Source organism: Pagrus major, chromosome 6, assembly GCF_040436345.1.
Source record: "Pagrus major chromosome 6, Pma_NU_1.0".
In the NCBI taxonomy this organism is placed as follows: Eukaryota; Metazoa; Chordata; class Actinopteri; order Spariformes; family Sparidae; genus Pagrus; species Pagrus major.
Window position 1 is genome coordinate 31803174 of NC_133220.1, and position 23109 is coordinate 31826282.

General features: G+C 40.4%; 3 protein-coding genes across 4 annotated transcripts; 1 reads left to right on the plus strand and 2 right to left on the minus strand.

Moving 5' to 3' along the window:
- Positions 1–8: 8 nt before the first annotated feature.
- On the minus strand, positions 9–6671 carry LOC140998610 (mitochondrial tRNA methylthiotransferase CDK5RAP1-like). Of its 2 annotated transcripts, XM_073468943.1 has the most exons (13): positions 5860–6671; positions 5668–5771; positions 5552–5586; positions 5352–5452; positions 5061–5271; positions 4846–4966; positions 3763–3993; positions 3048–3145; positions 2908–2963; positions 2658–2788; positions 2379–2528; positions 1817–1957; positions 9–473 (listed from the first exon to the last, which is right to left on the minus strand). In XM_073468943.1, the coding sequence occupies exons 1-13, from the start codon at positions 6143–6145 to the stop codon at positions 342–344; spliced, it is 1797 nt and encodes a 598-aa protein (XP_073325044.1). In that variant the 5' UTR covers positions 6146–6671; the 3' UTR covers positions 9–341. The 2 variants fall into 2 exon arrangements, with proteins under 2 accessions (XP_073325044.1, XP_073325045.1); XM_073468944.1 differs by lacking the exons at positions 9–473; positions 2908–2963 and having other exon boundaries at positions 1865–1957; positions 5860–6383.
- Positions 6672–9571: 2900 nt separating this feature from the next.
- Positions 9572–11522, plus strand: ghrh (growth hormone releasing hormone). Its single transcript, XM_073468200.1, has 4 exons — positions 9572–9672; positions 10482–10586; positions 11177–11281; positions 11393–11522. Exons 1-4 carry the CDS (start codon positions 9596–9598, stop codon positions 11520–11522), a joined length of 417 nt encoding a protein of 138 aa, XP_073324301.1. The 5' UTR covers positions 9572–9595.
- A 3134-nt stretch (positions 11523–14656) lies between these two features.
- On the minus strand, positions 14657–22836 carry rpn2 (ribophorin II). The gene is made up of 17 exons (XM_073468199.1): positions 22769–22836; positions 22240–22430; positions 21992–22087; positions 21477–21652; positions 21284–21359; positions 21005–21139; positions 20743–20919; positions 20535–20653; positions 19723–19828; positions 19507–19598; positions 19297–19411; positions 18906–19100; positions 18703–18789; positions 18255–18350; positions 17706–17781; positions 16395–16524; positions 14657–15321 (listed from the first exon to the last, which is right to left on the minus strand). The coding sequence occupies exons 1-17, from the start codon at positions 22779–22781 to the stop codon at positions 15306–15308; spliced, it is 1896 nt and encodes a 631-aa protein (XP_073324300.1). The 5' UTR covers positions 22782–22836; the 3' UTR covers positions 14657–15305.
- Positions 22837–23109: the final 273 nt, after the last annotated feature.

The window sequence follows — 23109 nt, forward strand, 5'->3', positions numbered from 1 at the left end:
AAAACAGATAAGATACAGTAGTTTGTATTAAATAATCACTATATTTGACATCATCATCATCAGCAGTTCAGTATGTACATACACATTGGTATTACTAGGGCTGCAGCCAACAATGATTTTCATATTGATTCACTAGTTGATTAATCAACTTATCATCGCAGCTCTAGTAAATACTGACTGTATAAATAACACATTGCAGTTTTCACAGCAGTCCAGGGTGACTGTAAGATGACCAAAATCCCAGTAAAACCAGCCTCTGTGTGTCTTCACTGTCAACAAGGGTAGTGTGCTAGTTTTCCAAAGGAATAAGAGTTTGTTTCCTGCGGTGTCACCTGGGTCAATCAAGGGCATGTCTCAGTCCTGCTTATGTCTGAGGCCACATGTTCATCAAGCTCGCTGTGCTTCACCGTGCCTCTCAGGGAGCTGTGACCGATGGCGCGGCCTCTCAGGCTCTGCGAGTTGGCCGCCAGTATCTATATTAAAGACACAAAGAATGAATGAGTGAATGAAGAAACCTTTTAAATTACCAGATAATGCCTTAAAGTTCTTCACTGTGTTGAAATGATGTCCTCCGACTGTTACCATTGACTATCAGCAGACTGTTTGTTCATGCTAGTTTCTGAGACATTCATGAATTTTATGTGATTTTAATAAAGATGCCTAAATCTGAACACCTGGGATTAATTTCTCATTTTAGAAGAAGAAGAAGAATCTTTATTTATGTCACATATCATACAACGTACAACATGGTGAAACTGGCACTCTGCATTGAACCCATCCCAGGGGAGTGGTGGGCAGCGTATGCGCCCGGAGACCAACTCCAGATCTTAGCCAGTGCCTTGATCAAGAGCACTGACTGGAGAGGAAAGGTACATGTTTTTATCGAGAATGAGTGTAGAGTTTTTTACACTGGTAAAAAAACATATTAGTGCTCTTTGGTGCAAAAAGCAAAGGCCATCCACACCAAGAAGGATCATTATCATTATAATGATAACAATGTGACATCGAGCGCCGCTGCATGCTCCAGCTGTGTCGGCATCTTAGGAAAATAGTTTCAGATGACCTGTTACTGCTGCACGATGCAAAAACTAACAAACAAATGACATTTTAAAATGGTTTCACAAAATTCTTCAAAGATAAGCAGAGTTCAGGGAATCCAACACTGACATGAAAGTTGCTGTCTTTTATTCCTACTGTGGTACAAGTAAAAATCAATGATCCTGGGGATATCATTAAAGACTAAATGAACTTTAGAGACCCCATTAGTGCCACCGACTGTTGGCAGCATGTCTGTTCACTAAGTGATTAATAAGTTGTATACATAACCAAGACTGAGTCTCTACAGTAGACCATCTGAAAAGTGTTTCAATTAGCCAACATAAAAGAGGTCAGCTACAGGTAGAAACCAATATTATCAGCACTCCTGCAACAATTATTTTGTAGAAAAATGTCTCCAGAATCAAACTAATTGATGCCTCTGTAAATTCAGATGGATTCTGATTGGCTGTCAGCGATCGTTTTCTTTGGGATCACTGACAGCCAATCTGTCTTTGACTTTATAGTTGTGGTATGGACTCCACCATGTGCTTGAGTTAGAAAATTGTTTTATCTGTTATTTATTTTACATATAGTATATTGTTATAGTTCTTGTTCTTGGTGTGGACGACCCTTAACATTATTTCTGAATGACCTTAAACATATCTTTCTGTACTATAAGCCAATTAATATCAATATATGTCTTAAACTAAAATCTACCAGTCAGGCTTGATTTAATAAAACATGTAACCAAGTGTGTGACTTTTTAAAGTTATACTACCTTCACCAGCACATAGTCTCCAGCAGTGACCGCTGCAGTGTTGGACTCTGCAGGCTGAACAGAAACATCTTCTTTGGGGAAAATCACTTTCATGTTGCCATCAGTTCTCCCACACAGGTCCTGAGCAGATCTTTTACTCTCCTGCATAAAAATGGAAAGCAGAGATGAGCGTTGTTGCCTGGTAACATGTTGCAGTAGCCCGGTACACTGGAACAGGACTTCCTCTTTCATCCAGGTGGAGCAGGGTTTCTCATTCATGATTCAATGTCTGCATTTCTATAGGAGCCAATCAATCACCTCCCTCACATTATGAGAACGAGGTCAAAGTATTAACAAGAGTCTACAGCCATGATAGTGGCTCTGTGAGGCATCGCCTGCTTTGAGCTAAATGCAAATGTCACCATGCTAACATGAAGATGCTGAGGGAGGGTAATGTTTCACATGTTCACTATCTTAGTTTAGTGAGTTAGCACGCTACCATGTACTGATCAGCATCAAATCCAAGGTATAGCCAAGGATGATGAAGTTTAAAGTATGTGTCAGCCACGCCTGCAGTACTCACTCCCTCCACCAGGACAAGCTGTTTGCTGCTGATGAGAGCAGCGTTGACCCTCGCAGCTTCCTCTCTGAACACACTGATACACTCCTCCAGCCTCCGCTGCTTCACCTCGGCTGGCACATCGTCCTGTAGCCGATGGAAGGCGTGTGTTTTCTGAGAGAGAAACATTTAAACTAGATTTTATAGGGCGTCTGAAAAGAACGCCTGAAAATAACAGCTTGGATTTCATTGTGAAACACAGTTTTGTGGCATCACGTACAGTACGAACACACAAAAGCTCACCTTTCTCATACTGTAGGCAAACAGGAAGCCCACATTGTAGCCCACCTCTCTGATCAGAGACAGAGTCTGCTGGTGGTCGTCCTCCGTTTCCCCACAGAAGCCTGAGATGAAGTCGCTGCTGAGACTCACCCCTAACACACACACATACACACACACACACACACACACACACACTTGAGTAAACTATAGTACTAGTACGCTTTCCATCCTTGCAATTTAAATTTAAAAAATGTTGTTTTTTGTGGCCTACCTGGGATAATTCTCTTGACATTCTTTACCAGATCAAGGTAGGCCTCTCTTGTGTAGCTGTGAATTTAAATTAAAGTATTTTTTTAAGAAACTAATTGCTTTGATGACTTAATTTGGGAATAAAGCATAGTGGTCTCTTACCCACGGCGCATCGCTTTTAGGACCTTGCTGCTCCCACTCTGGGCTGGAAGGTGGATCTGCTGACAAATGTTCCCTCGTTCTGCAATCAGATGCAAAACCTGACAACACCAGCACATAGACCAGGTCAGGAAGTCTCAATTATCCAAGTTAATGCAGGAAAAATAAAGAAGCAGGATTTTGTAGGGAAGTGTGATCAAATAGGAAAAAGACAAGTTTTTTAGTGCTTAATTTTGTTATAATTCAGCAGCTGCTGTCTTAAGCAGAATTGAAAGCAAGTGAAGTGTAACATGTCCCTGCTGTTTCTTTCCTGTTGTTTGTGCACACATTTTTTCTTGTTTTGTTCAATACACTTTTTATATTCTTTGTCTTCTTTCTATACATGTTGTATGGCCATCTGGTGGTCATACTTTGTAATTATTGTAATTTCTCACCCGTGAATTCATTTGCCTTCTACTCATGTTTTTGCAATTATCTAGGATCTATTAAACGGGAGACTGTGCTGAGTGTGTCACCCTGAAGAAGGCTGTTTGTGTCTCTACCCGTGGATTGTTACTGAGCTTGTTTTTGACATTCATGGTCTACATCTTTAAGAATTTCACCATGAAACAGCCATCTGAATAAAGGCTGTTTTTCTTCTTTTGTTTTCCATATCAAAGAGCACCTGCATCACACTTTGTTTGAACTTCCGAACCCTTTCTGTTTGTGTACTGTGTACCTCGTCAGGGAAATCCTTGGGATGAGGGGAAGTGAATCTGATCCTCATGTCGGGATCGATGCGTGACACTCGGTCCAGCAGGTCGGAGAAGCGCAGACCTCCCTGTTTAGGTCTGTAGACGGTCTTGAAACCCCGGCTGAGCTGGGTCAGGTCTGAGCTGCAGAACTGTTCCTCTGACGTGTCTCTGTAGCTGTTCACGTTCTGACCCAGTAAAGTCACCTCCTTCACACCCTGAACAAAAACACCCAACACACACATACACACATTATTTATTCACGACATTCATTTTCAGTGCTGAGCTTACACTATTATGTAAATTTGAGCATCGTTTTCAGCTCTTCATTTTACTCATTTTTAAAGCACCACGTTATATGACTGACCTCCTCATCGTCATCTACAGTGTACAATGTCACAGCCTTCCTTACTATTCTAGTATTGTTCTAATTCCATCAGCTCACACCTGCCATTAAAATGCGTCTCAAGTGACCACTTGTGATCAGATCTCACAATAAATACGTACATCACTGAGACAAACAGACAAGTTTTTGCACTCTGCATGTTTACTGTCAATAAAATGTTCTCTGCTTTCATAAATTAAGTGTAAATTGTGAAATCCGTTGAAACAGTGTGCTCAAACAGCTGATAAATGTTGGCAGGTAAGACGCACTTTAGACACAGAAGCAGACAAGCTGGTACAGGGATGCTGCGACAAACCGATATTTTTCACAATGAAAGAAACAATTTCATGTTTTGCAATTGATGCCGAATTTACCAAAAGAATGGAATTTTCCGTAGCCATTTTGCAAAGTTTTTTAAGTTTCTGCTAACCCAACTCTTAAAATCACACAATTTGTGAGGAGTCTGGGGATATTGCGGTTACAGTGAACCACATGGTTCTGTAATCCATTCTGCCTGTTGTTGTTGTTGATGTCAGTTGAGTAGGCTGTCAGTGTGGCCACAACTGTACTTAGAGCTGTCCACTTGTGTTCAATCACTTGGGACGGATAGTAATACCAGGTATGAACAGAGCATCTGTATGTCTGCTTGATAGTGTAGCAGTTTAGAGTTGAAGCTCTAACTTGCCTGGTCAGAGAGCATACGAACTTCCTCAAGTATGGAGCTGACCAGTCGACTCCTCTCCCTCCCTCGGGTGAAAGGAACAATGCAGTAACTACACATGTTGTCACAGCCTCTCATGATGGACCTGCCAGCACAAACACACACACAAAGTCATCAGATGTTACAACATAAAGACACAGTAATGCTGTGCAGAACAGGGGGAATAAAAAACAACTTACACAAAAGCACTGTATCCCTGAGGAGCACAGTGGACGGGCATGATGTCAGCGTAGGTCTCCTCTAGTGACAGCAGCACGTTGCTCGCCTGAAGACCTCCGTCAGCTACAGTCAAGAGGCGGGGAAGGTCCCGGTAGGCGTCTGGACCAGCAAGAACATCTACCAGCTTCTCCCGCTCCAAAAGCTCCGTCTTCAGCCTCTCTGCCATGCACCCTGGACAAACACAACCATTGATCTACATTTGTAGCCTCTGTAAGACAGCCCAAGCTGTGCACATTAGTGAACTAACTTACCTAAAATCCCAATTTTCATTGGTGTTTGTGTCTTTAACCGTCTCTTCTTCATAGCTGTTAGTTGTTGTAGTCTATTCCAGATAGTTTGTTCAGCCTTTTCTCTGTTAATAGAAGAGTTAGTAGGTGTATCTGATTTAGTCTCATGAAAACTCCGGTAACATTTCAAAGAGCTTGATTTTAGGTTTGTGACATGATCTTACCTTATGGAGCATGTTACCAGCAGGACAACATCTGCCTGTGAGCAAAATGATATTTTTAGTCAAATGTTTTGTCACAACTAACGTTAAAACTGTAGGAAGTTAAAGTTCTCCTGTACCTCACTTAAGTCAACCGTGCGTAGGTATCCCTTCCCCTGTAGTATGGACCAGGCTATGTCTGTGTCGTTTACATTCATTTGACATCCATAGGTTTCAAAATACACTGTAACATTGAGTCAAAACAGCAGTTCAGCATTTCTCCCAAACACTAAAAATTAACTTGATGGTTTTTCTTAGTGATGCAGACCAACCTTTTCTTGAATTCCCCAGCTCCAAGTCCTCAGACAGGTAACTCTGATTGTCAGAGTGGTCTCCATCTGCAGCAGAAGTCTTCTTAACTGAAACTCCTCTGATGAAATCCTGAAAGCTTGGACCAGAGGATACCTGGGACTTGAACCTGTCTACAGTTCTCCTCCTCTCTTTGGAAGTCACACTGGTTTTAGCTAAATTAGAACAATATCTGGGTCGGATACACCTGGTGGGTTTCCAGTGTTGGGAAATGGTAAACAAGGGTTTTAAAGTCCTGATGTGTTCCATGCTTGTCGAAGTTAGCTAGCTACAAGAGCATAGGGTTTGTTGCTAATGTTGGACTAATGTCGCGCTAACTGAGGAACCACATAGCGAAGTTAGCAACTTTTAGCCGACTTCACAGCCCACACATTGTCAATTACGTATCTTTCTGGATAAAGTGCTGTTTGAGTTCTAGCTACGTTGGGTGAATGTCATTTAGACACTCATGGCAAGTGGAGCCAAAGACGTCTGAATACCAAGAGAAGTATCTCCTCATTCCACCGTAACGTGATAGAAACCCGGAAAACGCGTTGAGCTGCCAAATAATACGAATGTTATTTAATAATACCGGTCGGTAATAATGATCATTTTGAGAACGGAGGCGGAAATGCTATCTATATATATTACTACTGGCACTACCACAACTATCACAACCAATATTTGTGTCGGACATTAGCCCAGAGCAACAGGAGCAACTGTTAGCCTGATTATTTTGATTATTATTCATTCTGATAATTTTCTAACATGGCGCCAGGAGCCAAATATCGTACCTAAACGATATCACCATTACACGGTTATATGCTAAAGGCCTGACGGTGGATAAAAATGGGCTGTCCTGCTCAGCAAAGACGGAACGAAGCGACAGATAGTCCTCTTGCATCGCAACAGTCCGTTAGTAAAAGGTGTCCTCCGGTACGTCCAACTTCACGGTCCGTCTAAAAACCTTCTTGACGTTCCGGACATCAGCGAAAATAAGCTTCAGAGCTTCATTTGAATGTATCACTAAAATCTTGAATCGGCCATAAAAGCTGAACTCTTGTATATAAGAGATACGTACTTAGTTTTCACCTTATGGTCCCAAGCTGGAGCCCGAGGATGAGGGGTCGATGGGGGAGGGAGGAGTTGGGTTCAATTAAAATAAAAAATAAAACTAACAGTTCTAATAACTCCTCTTCACAGAAATGATTCCAGTGACAGAATATGATGATATGTCTGATCATCAGAATAAAAACACTCACCATTATCTTTGCTGTCACTCCATCTGTATCACCAACTGATAAATACAAGGAGTGCACAACATAAATGATTAAAACAATGCAGTCTGAATCAGAACTGCTCATTTAAATGTATTCTAGTTATGAGGCTGCAATGCGTCTTTTCATCATATCCACTATGGTAGAAACTGTGATTCTGTTTGTTTTTCCCACCAGGTTCTTATGCTTTGAAGGTATGAAGGCATTTGTATTTCCTTGAGGAGGAATAGTTGAAGACACTATTTTAGTGAACATTTTGCACAAAGGATTTTGAAGATGATAATGTAATGGCTCTAATAGTCAAAGGCAACACACAAATTATCTCTTTTTTATCATGCAGGGAGTCAAATTACCCCAAAATTCCATCAAAGAGGAAAGACTCAAGGAGATATGATATGTCACCAAACAACCAAACACAGCATTGAATAAAATATTTGGAGATTTGAGACTGGAACAAGCTCCCAACATATCTAGATATGTTGACACCCTAGATGGTGTCCTGGGATACTCTCAAAGGGGACAACAGATCAAGCGGTGAGTCTAAAGATATTGACATGTCCTAACTGGTGACCCACAAGTTGATGAACTGTATAAAGAACATCTTAGGATAACCTTTCATAGAGGAAGAAACCTCGAAGACAAATGGGTACACTCAAATGTCTCCATATTAAATCAACCCGACTGGTGTCAACCTTACCAGAAGGCGATTTCAAATGTGGACACTGCACAATACCACCTCACAACTAAGTGTTTTTCTTTTCACCACCCTGTATCAAGAAATAAGTACAAAATCTGCAGCACAATTTCCTGTACAACCACCGGAGGCATCTATCTCATTAAGTGTCTTTGGTACCAAAGTACCAAAGACACTTAAAGTATGGCCTATATTCCAGCATGTTTTCAAAGATTAAGATGGCAGAACATCGTCACACTATTCATACTACTATTAATACATGTATTCAGATTCAAATTTACAGACAAGGAGGCAATGTAATTTAGCCACTGAGTGACCTCACTGGAGGCAAATTATCAGATTAGATAGATAGATAGATAGATAGATAGATAGATAGATAGATAGATAGATAGATAGATAGATAGATAGATAGATAGATAGATAGATAGATAGATAGATAGATAGATAGACTTTATTGTCTGTCATGAGTGACAGAAATTGTTCTTTGACAGGCTTGTATAAAAGAACATTAAAAACAAACATAAAAAACAACATTTAAGTGCAATCATGCAAGAAAAAACAGAGGAGGGGGCTGTTAAAAGCAGCAGCAAAGTGTTCATTTTTGATTATGAACACTTTGCTGCTGCTTTTAACAGCCCCCTCCTCAGCAGCTTCTTCTGGAGCCACAAACGGCTTTATGCTACTTGTTTTCACATACTGTATGCAGTAGTGCTCCCCAAGACCTATAAACACACTTTATTGTGTAGAATTGGTGGAGTTACCCTTTGAAAGGAACCCTGAATTACTGAATTAGAGTCTCTCAGACCTTTGGACCTGGATCTAAAGGTCTTCTTCTGAAAAGTCCTATAAAACATAACTTACCAAATCTACTGCCAAATGTCCAAATAGACCTTCTACATTTAACCTGTGTGTTTTAAAAGGTTTTTCATTTTCTATGTATAGTACTGAAAGTGAAGTAGTGGAAAATTCTCTCCTTGGTGTGAGGGATTATACATATTGAATGATTTCGACAGCTGTTTAATTGTGGGCTGTGCGCACTCTGACAGACACATCAACCTTTTTTAACAAATCTATCAATGCATGGGTGAAAAATGTGTGTGGGACTGTACTCTGTTCTGCTCTAAACATTACCACTATGTTCAGTATCCTATACTGACCAACAACTGTCTCATCCTTTCATGTATATTCTTTTGATTTTAATTTATTTTTCTTTGAATCTGAGGAGAAAGAAAAAAAGAAAAAAATAGCATGCAGCTCCAGTACAACGAGAGAGAGAGAGAGAGAGAGAGAGAGAGAGAGAGAGAGAGAGAGAGAGTTGATGATGTGTGATGGGGAGTGTCTGGGCGCTCCAGGTTCAATATAAACTGACCATGGATGCAGGGCTAACAATCACTGATCCAGTGTTTCTTCAGTCCAGTTCCTTTCCTGGCAGTGAGAGATGATGAAAGTGGAAGGTGCCAAATAAAGAGGAGCTGCAGGGACACTCTGAATTCACACAAGATATCTAGGTAACTCGTCCACCTCGTGTGTAAATGTAATATTGTAACTTTCATGTCTGTGATCATTTTAAAACTAAATGTTGATGTTTTCCATCACAGCGTACATCTCTGCCTGCTGCAACTTCAGTGCCCTGTGCAGAGCGATGAGGCTGGTTGAGGGGAGCTGCGGTTTCAGCATTTTTTTCTAATGTAATTTCTTCTCCTGTCATTTATTCTAGCTGTCCATTCTTCTCCTGGACTAGCTGTGAGGATGGAGAAATCTGCACTGCTGCTGGTTTGTTGCCTGGTCATGTCTTTATCAGGCGCCCGGCTCTACCCATCCATTAGGTAAGTCCTCACTGATTTACACAAATTACTGAATTTTTGTGTAAGTGTTTAGTAGATTATTTTTAAAGTTATTTAAATCCACTATGACAGGTAAACTCAGGTGTTGAAATCTGAAGAAATACTGAAAAGTGCGTGAAGATAATATCTGTATATGTATCTATATATATACAAATATAATCTTGTGTGTGTGTGTATACACACGTGTGGGTAAACTCAGGTGTTGAAATTTGTAGAAATACTGAAATGTGGTTGAATTTGTGTATGTATATAATATAATAAGATATTTTTTAAATACAATTCTGACAAATTAAGTAACAATGTAACCAAGCTTCAGCTGAAATGATCACAAAGCTTTACAAAGTGAAATGTAAAGCATAATAATTAACTTCATATTTACAGGGATAAAATCAACATGTGTAAAAGAAGAATACACAACATAGGCTTGATTTCAGACAATGACATAAGGGCTCAAAGAATGGGCACATTCATGCATGCAGCACATGATGTTTAAACCTTTCACTGCATGTCAGAGCTGTGCCCTCTGCACTTGTTATGCTAAAAAGGGTCAAGATGTCTGCATTAATCAACACGTTACGTTTACACAGTGCCGTAGTCACAGCCAAGCTGCAGAATATTTTATTTGACAAGAGTATTCTTAAGATACTGTTTTTGTCTGAAATCCATCTTCACCATCAAAACTCTGTGTAATAATTTAATCAGTACATTTTCTGGGCAGACATTTGAATACATTTACACATCAGTGCGATGTTCTACATTCATTTAGTTGAGTTAACGTGGATGTTTGTCAGGTTTGGCCAGAGGGATACATCCATCCTGATGACATCTTCTATGAAGAATCCAGCAGAGCAGCTGCGGGAAGAGGCCAGTCCTCCCAGGGAGCTGACAGAGATACGGTCAGTTTGTTAATATGGACTGAGTGGCCGATGTACAGGACGGTTTAAAGGGTCAAACTAAGAAAAAAATCTCACTTACCTCTAGTGGATCAGGATTGATTTGGTTTTTAAAATATCTGCCTGTTAAGATTTCTGCCTCCACCTCAGTACAAGAGAGGCAAATGAAACTGCTGTAGTGGTCTTCACAGCAGCCAAATCTTTAAATGTTTTATTTTTATTTTTTATATTATTCAACATCAGCACGTACTTTCATAAAAAGTTTACCAGTTACTCTGCATTATTTCCAGACATCACTGTGAACAGTTTTTATAGAGACTCCTTATTTGTTAGAACGTGGTTCCAAAAAAAGACAGGAAGTTTACTCCAGGAGGGTGAGATAGAAGGACACCTCAACATCTGGGCAAATAAAACAAAACCATCTGCACAGCTGGGCCATTAGTGTTAAGTAAAGAAATGTGCTTTTACATGAACTGACCCATTTAGTTGGCCTACCGCTTTTATTGTTGCTTCATGGCACTATAGCTTACTTTATTTCTGAAAGCTACTCATGAATACTGTCATGTAATTAAGTGTCCACTTTCTGATTTTAGCTCAGGACGCCACGCTGATGCCATCTTTACAAACAGTTACAGGAAGGTCCTGGGTCAAATCTCTGCCAGAAAGTTCCTTCAGACAATCATGGGCAAACGGCTGGGGTAGGTAGCAGAGGAGGAACGATGTCAGTTCAATCTGCAAGTCTGTGTATTGTAAGATGAACAGCAGGACTACACAGTGAAACATGAGTTGTTGATGGTTTCTTTCCACAGAGATGAAAGTGAGAGCTACATGAAGCGTCGGTCAGACATCTATGAAGGGACCTATAAAGAAGATCTTACATCCATTCTGAGCAATCAGAGATACAGAGGAGTGCACGGGAACGTCATGAGGCCCAGGTGAACAGCTACCATAAAGCTCATCGCTCCAGTGAAAACATTTAGAAATACTAATCTGACTTTTACAGCGTGCTGACGTCAGTCTTTCCTCCTTACAGACTGCTGAGTTGAGATTGATGGGGTGGACAACAAAAAGCTCCTCGTTGCGGCACTATTCAGCCATCACTGCTTGTTTTCTAAAACTTCCTCCGACCTGTTCTGTACGGATGAAAATGATGTTGTCATTTTTGTATTCCCATTAAAGCTGTGATGAAACCTACAGCCCAGCTTGTGACTTCTTATGTCCAGCAGTTAAATGTGCACTATGTAGTTCTGGTCAAAAAAGATCTTCATTGACTGTTTTTTTCTTCTTTTTTTAATGCCTAATCAAACTAAATGAACAAACTCTCTTTGTTTTCATGACTGAATAAACATGTACATGTTTATATTTGGTGGACCCTGCCACCTTTCTAGATTCAAACAGTGTTCTGGGGACTTTATTGTCCTCTGAGAACAGCTTGTTTATTCAGTTATTGGAAAAATAAATATTTCTGAGATGGTATTATTACCTCATTAGTATTGTAAATATAAACATTCTGAGTTTAAATTTATTCTCCAAAACGACATAGTGGCCCTTTAAATTAAACAATCTTGTTTGAACAGAAATACAAGAATGTTACTTTTGTTTAAGTGGCTACTGAAATACCAACATGGAATAATTGTATTAATTTAATCTTCAACAACAATGGATTTTAAAGATTTAAGACTCTACGATATGCTCAGTCACCTTTCAGAGGACAATCTTTTTATTTTTTAAGTTAGGCCTATTAGTTTGTTGTCTATTCAGTTGCCCACAAGTTGTTTGAATCCATATGATTAGCTTATAAAACATGATGTAGTGACATATATTAAATTACCCAACAGTAAGGAAAGGATTGTTCCTCAATAACAGGGCTGGGACTGCCAAAGGGATGCTGAGTTAACTGGTTATAGACAAAAAAATAAAATAACATAATTTGACTGGAGAATAGTTTTCAACATTACATTACCTGTACAAGTGATGTAATTTGCCTTAAAATAGATTTTATTAAGTGTGTTTGTGAGAGTCAAAGTGTGAGTCACATGAGTTCTGATTGTAAAAGGAAAAAAAAAGAAAAAATTGTGGCACTGTCAGGAGGTTGTGATTGAAAAGTCCCAGTGGTGGGGGGGTTGTGACTAGAAAAAAGGTTGAGAACCGCTGATAAGAGGTATTCAAGTACACCCCCTCATCACAACAACACTACCCAATGGCAGTGGCCCCCCCAGCAGGACAATGTGCCCTGACACACCGCAAACACTGCTCAGGAACAGCTCGAGGAACAGCTCGAGGAACAGCTCGAGGAACAACAATAAAGGGCCCTCCAAATTCCCCAGATCCCAATCTGATCGAGCATCTGTAAGACGTGCTGGAGCAGGTCTGATCCATGGAGGCCCCACCCCCCAACATACAGGACCCAGAGGATCCACTATAAAATGCCCTGGTGCCAGACACCACAGGACACCCTCAGAGGTCTTAAGTCCATGTCTTGACAGGTCAGAGCTGTTTTGGCTGCACAAGGGGAACCTTCACAATATCTGGCAGGTGGTCATAATGTTACGCCTGATCGGTGTATGTCATAATGTAACACTCCATTCTGTATATTTTTACATTGGTACAGTTTGCTGATCATACGTCACAAACAAACCATTCACTCATCAGGACTGTGTGGTCGTGGTTTGCCGATTTTCCTACCCACAGTCATCAGATTCTGATTCCAGTGCAGCTAAAGAAGAATGTGACATCACTTTTCAAGCTGAGTCCCACCCATTTCAGAGCAGTAAAAATAGCACAGACAAAGAAATAAAATAAAATAAAATAAAATACAAGATTCTCTCAGGTGAAATAACCAAAAGCTTTCTGTTTGTCAGTGTAGGAACACATCACACAGTGAGAAGCTGGGCTTTACAGCTCCTACAAACAGGTGTTTTCACTTACATTCTCTGGTTGGCCCTCTTGTCAGGACTGTGTGAGCACTTACGGAATGTGGTTGATATTTTTCTCATCGTCCTGTTAGTCCTGTGGCAGCTGTTCGGTGGGGACCCCTTGTAGACCTTTTGTGTAATCACAGTTGACAAAGCACAGGTACAACTGATAAATACTCCACTCCACTGAGTGCTGGGGTCCTGGTGTCATGCGTGCTGGTTCACTGCTGGGCTAAAGTGAGACAGTTTAACTTTTGAAGAACAAATAAGCCCTTCTTGCTCAGTTACATTCATAAGCACTAACATTTTGGAAAGTGTAGCTTATGGTGGCTAACTTTAGGAAACATCATAGAGATATTGCTGTATAACAGGCATTAGTGAGTCAGTCTGCTGATTTTATGACTCTTCTCTACTTAGGTTAGCATTATCCTGGAATTGTCACTTGTGAACAGCCCAAAGTTGGCCTGCTATAAGGTTTGATTTGGACCGCCAGACGTTTCTAGCCAAAAAATTTAAAATTGATTAATTTAAAAAATAACAAAAAAACCTGTGACACTTGGCGCAGTAAGTCAGTCACTTGAGGGAACTTGTGATCTAGTACCATTTTCATGTTAAAGGCTAAGTTCACCCTGAAATGAAAATCTCCAGGTGAAGTTTCGTGGTTCACGAAACATTTCTGGAGCATCACAGCAAAACAGTGTTGCAGTATTCTCCAAATAACAACAACTGAAGGAGATGGGGACTGAACAGAAAAAAAAATGGCTCCATACAGCTTGACATTATTTCCACCCTTCTGTACACCCAAATCACTGTAGCTGCTAAGCTAAAAGCTTTAGCAAGCACACCATCTAAAGCTGGTGCATAAGCTCAATTGCTGGTTGAGGGTGTTAATGCAACTTTTCAAATGTGTTTGGGATCTCGGGGCTTCCAGAGACTTGGATTATGCCATTTCCCATCGGCAGGGGGGTGAGAAGATAATGACTTAATTTTCATTTTCGGGTGAACTTTTCCTTTTAACAATACAACAGGTGTTGACTTTTTTTTTTAGGGGAAAATATCTTGCACGTCTGCTCATGAATCTCCCCAACTTGTTTTCCACTGAGCCCACAATGTTTCAGTCCCCTTTTTCTGCTACCAAAGAAAGACAAGAAACTTCAATTCACCTCAGACTCTTTATTTCCTCTCCTTCATTACAAAAACATCATATCCTCAAATTGCCCATATTTATTTATTAACATTTTTTCTAGGGGGACATTTACTCTGTATCAAATAGGAGATTACCACTTCTCCCACACATCTGATGTACCATAGAAGCAAACACACTGACGTAGTTAGTAATGACCAAAGAATCAGTGCTACTGCCAATAGTTTTTATCAGCCGACACATGTTGACTAACAGCTTCTGTTATGAGGTGAAATGGGCACTGAGCAACAACAGAGAGGAATGTACAAAAAAAAGAAAATCCACAAATCAACGGGAAAAAAATCCATCAAGAGACCACAAATAAAAATCCCAGCTCACTTAGAAAACACTGGCATGTTGGACAATAAGAAAAAAAATCTCACAGGAAGATGAAGTGCAATGATCAGTGGCTGTACAGCCCTCAGTAGGTGAGCGTTTGTCCTCGGAGACACTGTGATATCTCGATTTCTTCCATTTGGCAACACAGACAAACTGCATGTTTAAACTGTTGAATGGGTTCTTGAACTGCCACGCCGTGTTTAAAGTCTGATTTGATGCTTCGTTGAATGACTCCTTGGAAACAAAAATGAGCTTTGTCAGTGTCTTCTTTTAATTTTCCCGCCCTTATTTTTTCTCAATTCTGTGGAAGAGAAAAAAAAACAAACATTAGTTAAAACAAACCGGAGTCTTTAATAGCTCATCTTTCTCAAAGCACATACAGGGTCGATCATGCATTTAAATGTGCTCCCTTCAAGAACAAACAGAATGTATGGTGGCAAGAACACGGGGAAACTCTCATGACTAATGTCTCAGATCTGGATGATGCACACCTTGACTCATGAACACAAAATATGTCAGTCAAACAGAACACAGTGGAGGAATTATTAAAGTGTGGGTATGGATATGGCTGTAATGATCATGGTGAGATGAGTGAGAGGCAAACTAGGGGGAGGGCGGCAAGTACATGTGAACGCTCGGGGAGTTAGAATGAGTGAGCACCACACAGCCATGCACGCTGCCAGCCATTATGGAGATGCATTCTCTGAGGATGCCCTTACTTCAGCCTGGAAGCACGACCGACTCATTTGTTACAAATGGGGGGCTTTATCGTAGGCTCCTATACTTTGCCAACCTACTACTTTGCTCTGCGGCAATCCTGAAAAGGAGCAAAGAGACAGCGAGGGGTGGATAGAGGGGTTAAAGAGACACAGCTGCAAGGAGACAGACTAGCAGGAAAAGAAGGAAAATAAAGTCCTCACTGGATATTTTGTGAAATCATTAATTGCAATAATCTACGTGCTTTAAAGGGTTAAATGGGCTGTCTTAAGAACAGGAAGTAAAAGTGAACAATTCTAGAGTGATGTCAGGAGTCAGTGTCACAGGCTTCAAATTGCTCCCTCGGGCCCTTTGAGGGCTCTACATATTGATAGTGAAGAAATTGCCCACTCAGAGCATCACTCTGACAGATCTTGCTGCCACGCTTCTCTCCTGATCTAAGTACATGCTAGCTCTCCTGCCACTGAAGTCAACCTCTGGGGACCAACTGAGGAGCTACTGATATGGAATAGGCACTTTTCCTCAGGTTTAAGGCTAAGAACTACCAAGAGGCCTCAAAGATCCCGTGTCCTTGTCGTCTAAAGAGGGCTAGGCTTTCTCTCTGGGATGAAGGACTCTCTAGAAATCATTTGTGCCAGGCACCATTGGGAGACGTACCTCTTCACTGCTTTCTGGGCCAGCATGCGATTCCCAGCGAGGAAAGTTACGCCGCCAATAATTGCCAGGTACTTCAGAGTCTGGAACATGTTCAGGTGGGTCCAGTAGACGTACATCAGGCCCAGCATGGCTGAAATGAAACAACCGAGTTGATGCACCAGTAATAGTTTTATAATTACACTGTAGCCCTCTGAATCAAATCGTGAGGTGCCTCCCACAACAACAATGTAATATAACATCCCTAGTGTCAGTGATTCTACAAGCGAGTGGGGTGCTCTAATTTATTTCAATTTTTTTTTTATTGTACATATTTAATAATGCGTCACTCCATATTTAGAAGACAGGACGATGTTTTCATGAATATATTACTAACCCTTTTAATATAGTGTTTTCAAACATATACTCAGCTTAAGAATGGGCCAAAGACACCAAAAACAAAACGAGTCTGTATGGTTAAAGCTACTTGGCACGTGATTTTCATAAAGAGGGAAAGTTCGCAGATGACTTTTGAAAATGAACAAAATTAGTAAGCTTAAGAGACGTCTTTGAAAAATCTTTAGCTACCAGAGTTATTAGATTGTACTTCTGCATGTTTTATGCCTACATCCACGGACACAAAGAGAGAAACACCTGCTCCTCTTTCTTGAATCAAGTGAGGGGTGACCGACCAAACTTAATTATAAGCCGAGATTCTGTTGCTACACTGCCTATTGGTCACCTAAAATGTTTTCAGAAACATATTGTAGCATACATTTTATACTTCTTGAACTTGACCTTCACTTCATAACTCCCTCTTTTTATTTGACTAAAATTTAATTACAGACGGCAATGCAGTCTTCATAATTATTAAAAAAATATTTGTGGAATCAAATTTTAACCATTTTTGTTTGAAATAATTTCTGAGATTAAAATTCCTATTCTTCCTTCTGAATAATTTCTTTAATTTTCTTAGACTATTAATATAATTTGAATATGTACAGTCAATGAAAACGCACATTCAGTTTTCATTTTCCTGCAATTTTAACTAAATTCTGACAGTAACTAGACTGTGATGTACAAAACTGAGAACGTTTGAGAAATGTTTGTGGTTTGGGGATATCTCATTAAAAGATTTTATGTGTGGAAGTTCATGAATAATGCATAGCTGAAATTAATAATTATAATTAATTATAATAATGCCCAATGTCACACACTGTAATTACTGCAATTCACTTATCATCTTGAACAACAGCAGGTGATTAGTAGATGAAGAGGCTGTAAAACAATCACATTAGGGAAAAAAAACATTTCATTTCAAAGATAGGGACTCACCTGCGTGTCCTACATGGAACAGAACGGTGCTGGGAGAGAAGCTGAAGTTGGAAATGTTGGCGCCGAGTTTAAACCACTACAGACGAGAGGGAGAATAAAAGACAATGTGATTTGGATCCTCTGCGAGAGCTGCACACAAAAGGGCTGACAAATTGTTTACCACCAAGCACACAATGCTCTGATCCACCACAACAATAACTATTACTCAGCACTGCAAATGGCAGGGAAAAAAATACACCATAGCTTTTGTGATTTCAAATTAAAAAAATAATTAAAACAAACATTATATTCATGCAGTACTGGAGCCCCATTCACTATGTACGAAGGCTTCCTACTGAAGAGCTTTTCTGGGAGAAAAAATAGAACACTGTGCTTACAACTATAATAACAAAGATGAATGCTCGATTAAAAAAGCTTTTGAGTATTGATGGAAGTAGGTTTGTTATTAGGTGTGCCTTTAAATAACATTAATGGTGTGTAAATCATTTCCATAAATAAGTTGCTCTACAGTTGAACTGATTTTGCACAAAGTTAGTTTTCCAATATTACCAGGATGAGCAGAAGCAGTAACGGAGACAGGATGAGTGCAGTGAAGGTGTTGGAAACCACCGTGGGAGGCTTCTTCTCTGGTTCCCTAAACAAGTGCTGCAGAGATAAGAGGAGAGTTTAAACTGCTGGAATCATAAAAAATAAATTATTCAGATAGAAATTAAGAGAATTGTGATATAAGTAAGAAAAAGATTTAAGATATAAAGAAGGAGATAATCTGAAAGTAATGAGGAGTTAATCTTTTAGAAATGAGTAATTCTGTTTGGAGTTATTCTGATATAAATAAGGAGTTAAATGGATAGGAATAAGGCATAATTCTGTTAGGAGTAATTCTGATGCAAATAAGGAATTCTTCTGATATAAATAAGGAGTAATTTGGCTAGAAATGAGTTATTCTGATTAAAATGAGTGGTTTATCTGATGGGAATAAGGAGAACATGAGTATTACCTGGATCTCTGGTTTGGGTACATAAAGAGTCTTGGGCTGGATGGTAGCCGGTGCCTCCTCGTCCACAAACTTCAGAACCACATCAGCCTTTTAAAAGAACACAACTCAGCGTTAGAGCCCAATATCAACTTCTGACTGGCTGAGCACTTGTTACACGAGTAAATAATCCTCATTAGCGCCACCAAGGCTGAAGAGACACTTACCACATTCCACAAGATGGGATTCTCAAGGGTAGCGTCCCCAACGATGAGGTAGAGGGAATAGGTACCAGAGATGGAGTCAAACTCAGATTTCCGCTCTGCTGTGTCCAACTCGAACTTGTACAGATTCTTGCTGTCGGGCTCAGCCACAAACACGACCTCTTGGCCAGTTTTCTGGTTGTGCAGTCTTACAAAAGTCTGTGACAGACAAAATGTATATATCTTAATCTTAAACAGGATTGGAAACCTTATTTTTCCTAACTGGTCGAAGTTTTTTCATGACTGTTCTGGCTAACAAGATATACATGTGTGGTCACAACAGTGATAATGAAACAGCCAACAGCTTTCTCCAGATTTTGCTGTTGATGTGTCTTGTCCCACCCTGATTACACACCTGGTGTGGGGTCAGCTCCACTCCAGTGTTGACATCAACCAGCTGGAAGGACATAGCAAAGTTTTGGTGGCTGTCTGCTGTGAAGGAGCTCTTGGCTTTGGAAGGATAGTCCACCCTGGATCATTTAAAACACAAAAGCATTTAGTATTTTATTATCATGCTACTAAAGCTCAGAAAGAAGGGTTTCAATTATAAAACTTGTCTCCTAACCTGCTGGTCTTTGTGCCGATGCTCTGGTCCTTATCCACCACAGAGAGGTCCATGTTAGTGACAGCCACCTCAGTGGACACTTTCACTTTAAGCTACGGGTGGACATAAGCAAAACATAAAGTTACATCAAATACGGGCAGCATGCAAATCCATAAACAAAGTGACAAAACCACATTCAGATTGACTGCCAACCTAGGACACCGAACACCACCTCACCTCAACATGATTGGCAACCAGCCGGCTGTCTCCGGTCACTGCAACAGTAAACTGGTAATATCCACTGGCTGGCTGGTTGGACATGAAGTTCAGTTCAAAGATGCCACTGAAAATTGGGGAAAAAAGAAAAATAGTGCATGTCCTATCAAAACCTGGAAGTACTGATGAAGAATATTGCCTTAAACACCTCAAACTAGATTAACATAAGTAGATATAGTAGGTACAACCATGAAAGAAACTTAATATGCTAAGCTAAGCTGAACATTCAGATGAGTTAACAAAATATCATATGTGTATATTTTTTCCTGCTTTTGCAATAATTCTTAAGTACCGGGGGTCCTGGGTAAATTACAGAGTTGCGACAGAGTCATTGTTGTGCAAGTGACAAGTAATCTCAAGTCTTTGCACTCAATTCCTAAATCCCAAACTTTGAATTTCGAGTCCTAAAGTCATAATTTGCTCTTCACAGAATGTAATGCCATATTTAAAAACAGCGCCTCAACTAACCTTTCTTTTTGCAACTTGTTAGTTCTTCATGGTTCACTCATGCAACTTAATTGGATGCTGTTTGATTGTTTCAAACAAAGTGGATCCGAGGAATTTAGCGTCAACATCCTGGGAATTCATTAGTTGAATGTTGAAATTAAGTGATTCGTGCCACACCATTTAAATAATGCCTGTGTGAAGTTATGAATCATTGGTGTTAAAAGTCAAGTTGCAAGTCTATTTTGATTGTGTCAGGTTGAGTGACCCGAGTCCACACCTCTGGTAAATAATATAAAGCTAACACCTATCACTCTAATGATACATACTCATTAAGTGTGAACGGTGCCTGGCTGAGAATGATGCTCTTGGAGGCCACAGCGTATGCAGATTCCACCAGCACGTTGGCTGAGGCCAAAGGTTGAGACATGACATCAGTGACAAGGAGCTGTGCATGAGACAGAGAAACAGGGTCACTATTAGGTGACTAAACACCATGCAGAGGACTGTAGCTGGATTGAGTAGCAGCATCTGCACCTGCAGGGTTGGCTGGCTGTGGGACACTGTGGCCGGGCCCTGAGCACTAACAACAACTGGCACATGGAAGCGGTTGCTGGAGAGAGCAGCGGCGGCACTCGCCACACTGAAGGCCTCAGCCAGAGAGTCCCAGGATTTCTTGCTGAAGATAGAGTTCACCAGCTGGATGACCTGGTCCTGTGGGGAGAACACATCGTCTATCATTTTCAGAGGAAAGATAACACCAACACATGAAAAAACAGCTGACAGACGGCGATCATACCTCCTTCAGAGGGGGCTCCATGTCCACATGATCTGACAGGGAATAAGCAGCAGTCACAAACATGGCAGTCACTTCAAGTCCCTCTTCGAACTGGAGGTAGATGCCACCAAGATCATCCAAACGAGCGGTCAAGTCCTGAGAGAAAGATAGCAAAAAATAGGTTAAAATGTATTCTGCTAAAAACATAAGGAGGTGGTACATAATGAGGGATCCAGTCAGTCTTGCTCTGAGTCAAAGGAAAGGGGCACAGCACCACCTGGTGGAAGTTAAAGAGCTCACCTCAATTTCCTCGAGAATTCCTCCCAGCTCTGCCTGCTGGGACAGGCGGGCTGCTGTTTGCAGAGCTAAAGTGATACTGTCCAAAGAGAAAATACATTTATTGTTAATTAAATTGCTCCACTCATTTGTACAATCACTGTAGGACCCTCCACACATAATGCCGCTCTCCTTAACCAACATAACTAACACTTACGCCATGACATTGTCCTCTTTGTTGATGCGACCTGTCAAAGCACCGACAACTTCCTGAGAAGCCAGAGGAAGCCCCAGAGAGCCGATTGCGCTCACCGCCCGATGAATCTGAGTCATGGTGGAGTCCTCACTGACTGCTGCCAGGAGGATGTCACGGGTTTCGTTGGACACAGGGATCTATGAAGTGAACAAAATCTCAAATCAATATTTTGGTTCTTAGCAGTTCACACAATAGTACAGCAACATCCACATTGCCACATCAATGTTCAGGTCAAACTAATTATCTTATATGGTTATTCTGCTCTCAAAAAAATCATATTAGGGATGGTTTTAACATCTTTATCATGAAGCAAGTATGCATGTTTCACCCAAAATGATTTATTATGAGAAAAGGTCACATTTGTTCTATTTTGTCCAACACAGCTACACACTTATATACTCCAAAAATGCATTTGATTGTAATGAAAGGCTATAGGAGAGATAAAAAAGACCAAAGCAATAACAATATTTTCATACTTCACATCCTGAAATGGCCTGACTGATCTCGGCAGCAAAGAAGAGAGAGTCAACACTAGTGGGGTCCAGCTGGGATTTTACGAACTGGCATACTCCCTGGAATCAAAAACACATATTTAAGAACACTGAGCATCAACACTTCATGTAATATATATTATTTAGATATCTGAACGTGTATGACTAAATGTATATTTCAAGAGCCCATTCGTCTTTATTATAACTAGTAACCGCATAAATGATTTTCTTACGTCTTGATCGGGAACAGTTGCTCCAAGCTTGGTCAGACCAACAACAGAGTAGTATGCTGACTCCAGGTCGGTGAATTGTTGGTTCAGGAGGTTCTGCAGTCGGGACACATCAGACAGGGAGAGGTAGTGCGCCGGTGTGAGCGCCTGAGCTCCAGCAAGAGCCAGGCTGAGGAGGAACAAACCGAGCAACCCTGCGGACACAGTTACACAAGTTAACCTGCCGGCCGGTCGAAATGTGTATTTATCTTTTACCACCGAAGAGAGGAAACTATAAAACAATTTTATAATCCACTACTTCTTCTCACGATATCAATTCATTCATTGACATAACGCTCGCTCGCTCACTGCAGGTTAAGCTAACGAGGCGAGCTAGCTAACGTCAGTAGGAAGCAACTCACTTCACGCGCCGCGTGCCATTTTTACACTAATTTTGAAACAGGCAATTCCTAAATGGCATACAAAAGGTAAATTGCACGAAGAACACACATTTCTAATATTATATCTGAAATTTAAGAAGAAATTCACTTACTAGACCGGTCCATGTCTTGCAGTCTAATGCAGCGTCACCAAAACCGACGATTGCTTCCGGTGTCTCAGAGAGTGAGCTGTCATCACAAGTGTAATATCCGGTTGTATATTTGACATTTCAAAATAAAGCAATGTCTTAAAAGTACACGTTGGCACAATTGCACGCTGTGCACCATTTAATAATAATGATGATTTCATGACTATTGTATTAGCAATCTATTACCACATTTATAATGTTAATAAGTAGGCTACGGCGTATTTATAATTCAAAACAAGTAGGACATTTTATTTATTATTATTTATCTTCAAAGCATTTTTTTATTTTTATAATCATTCATCAAT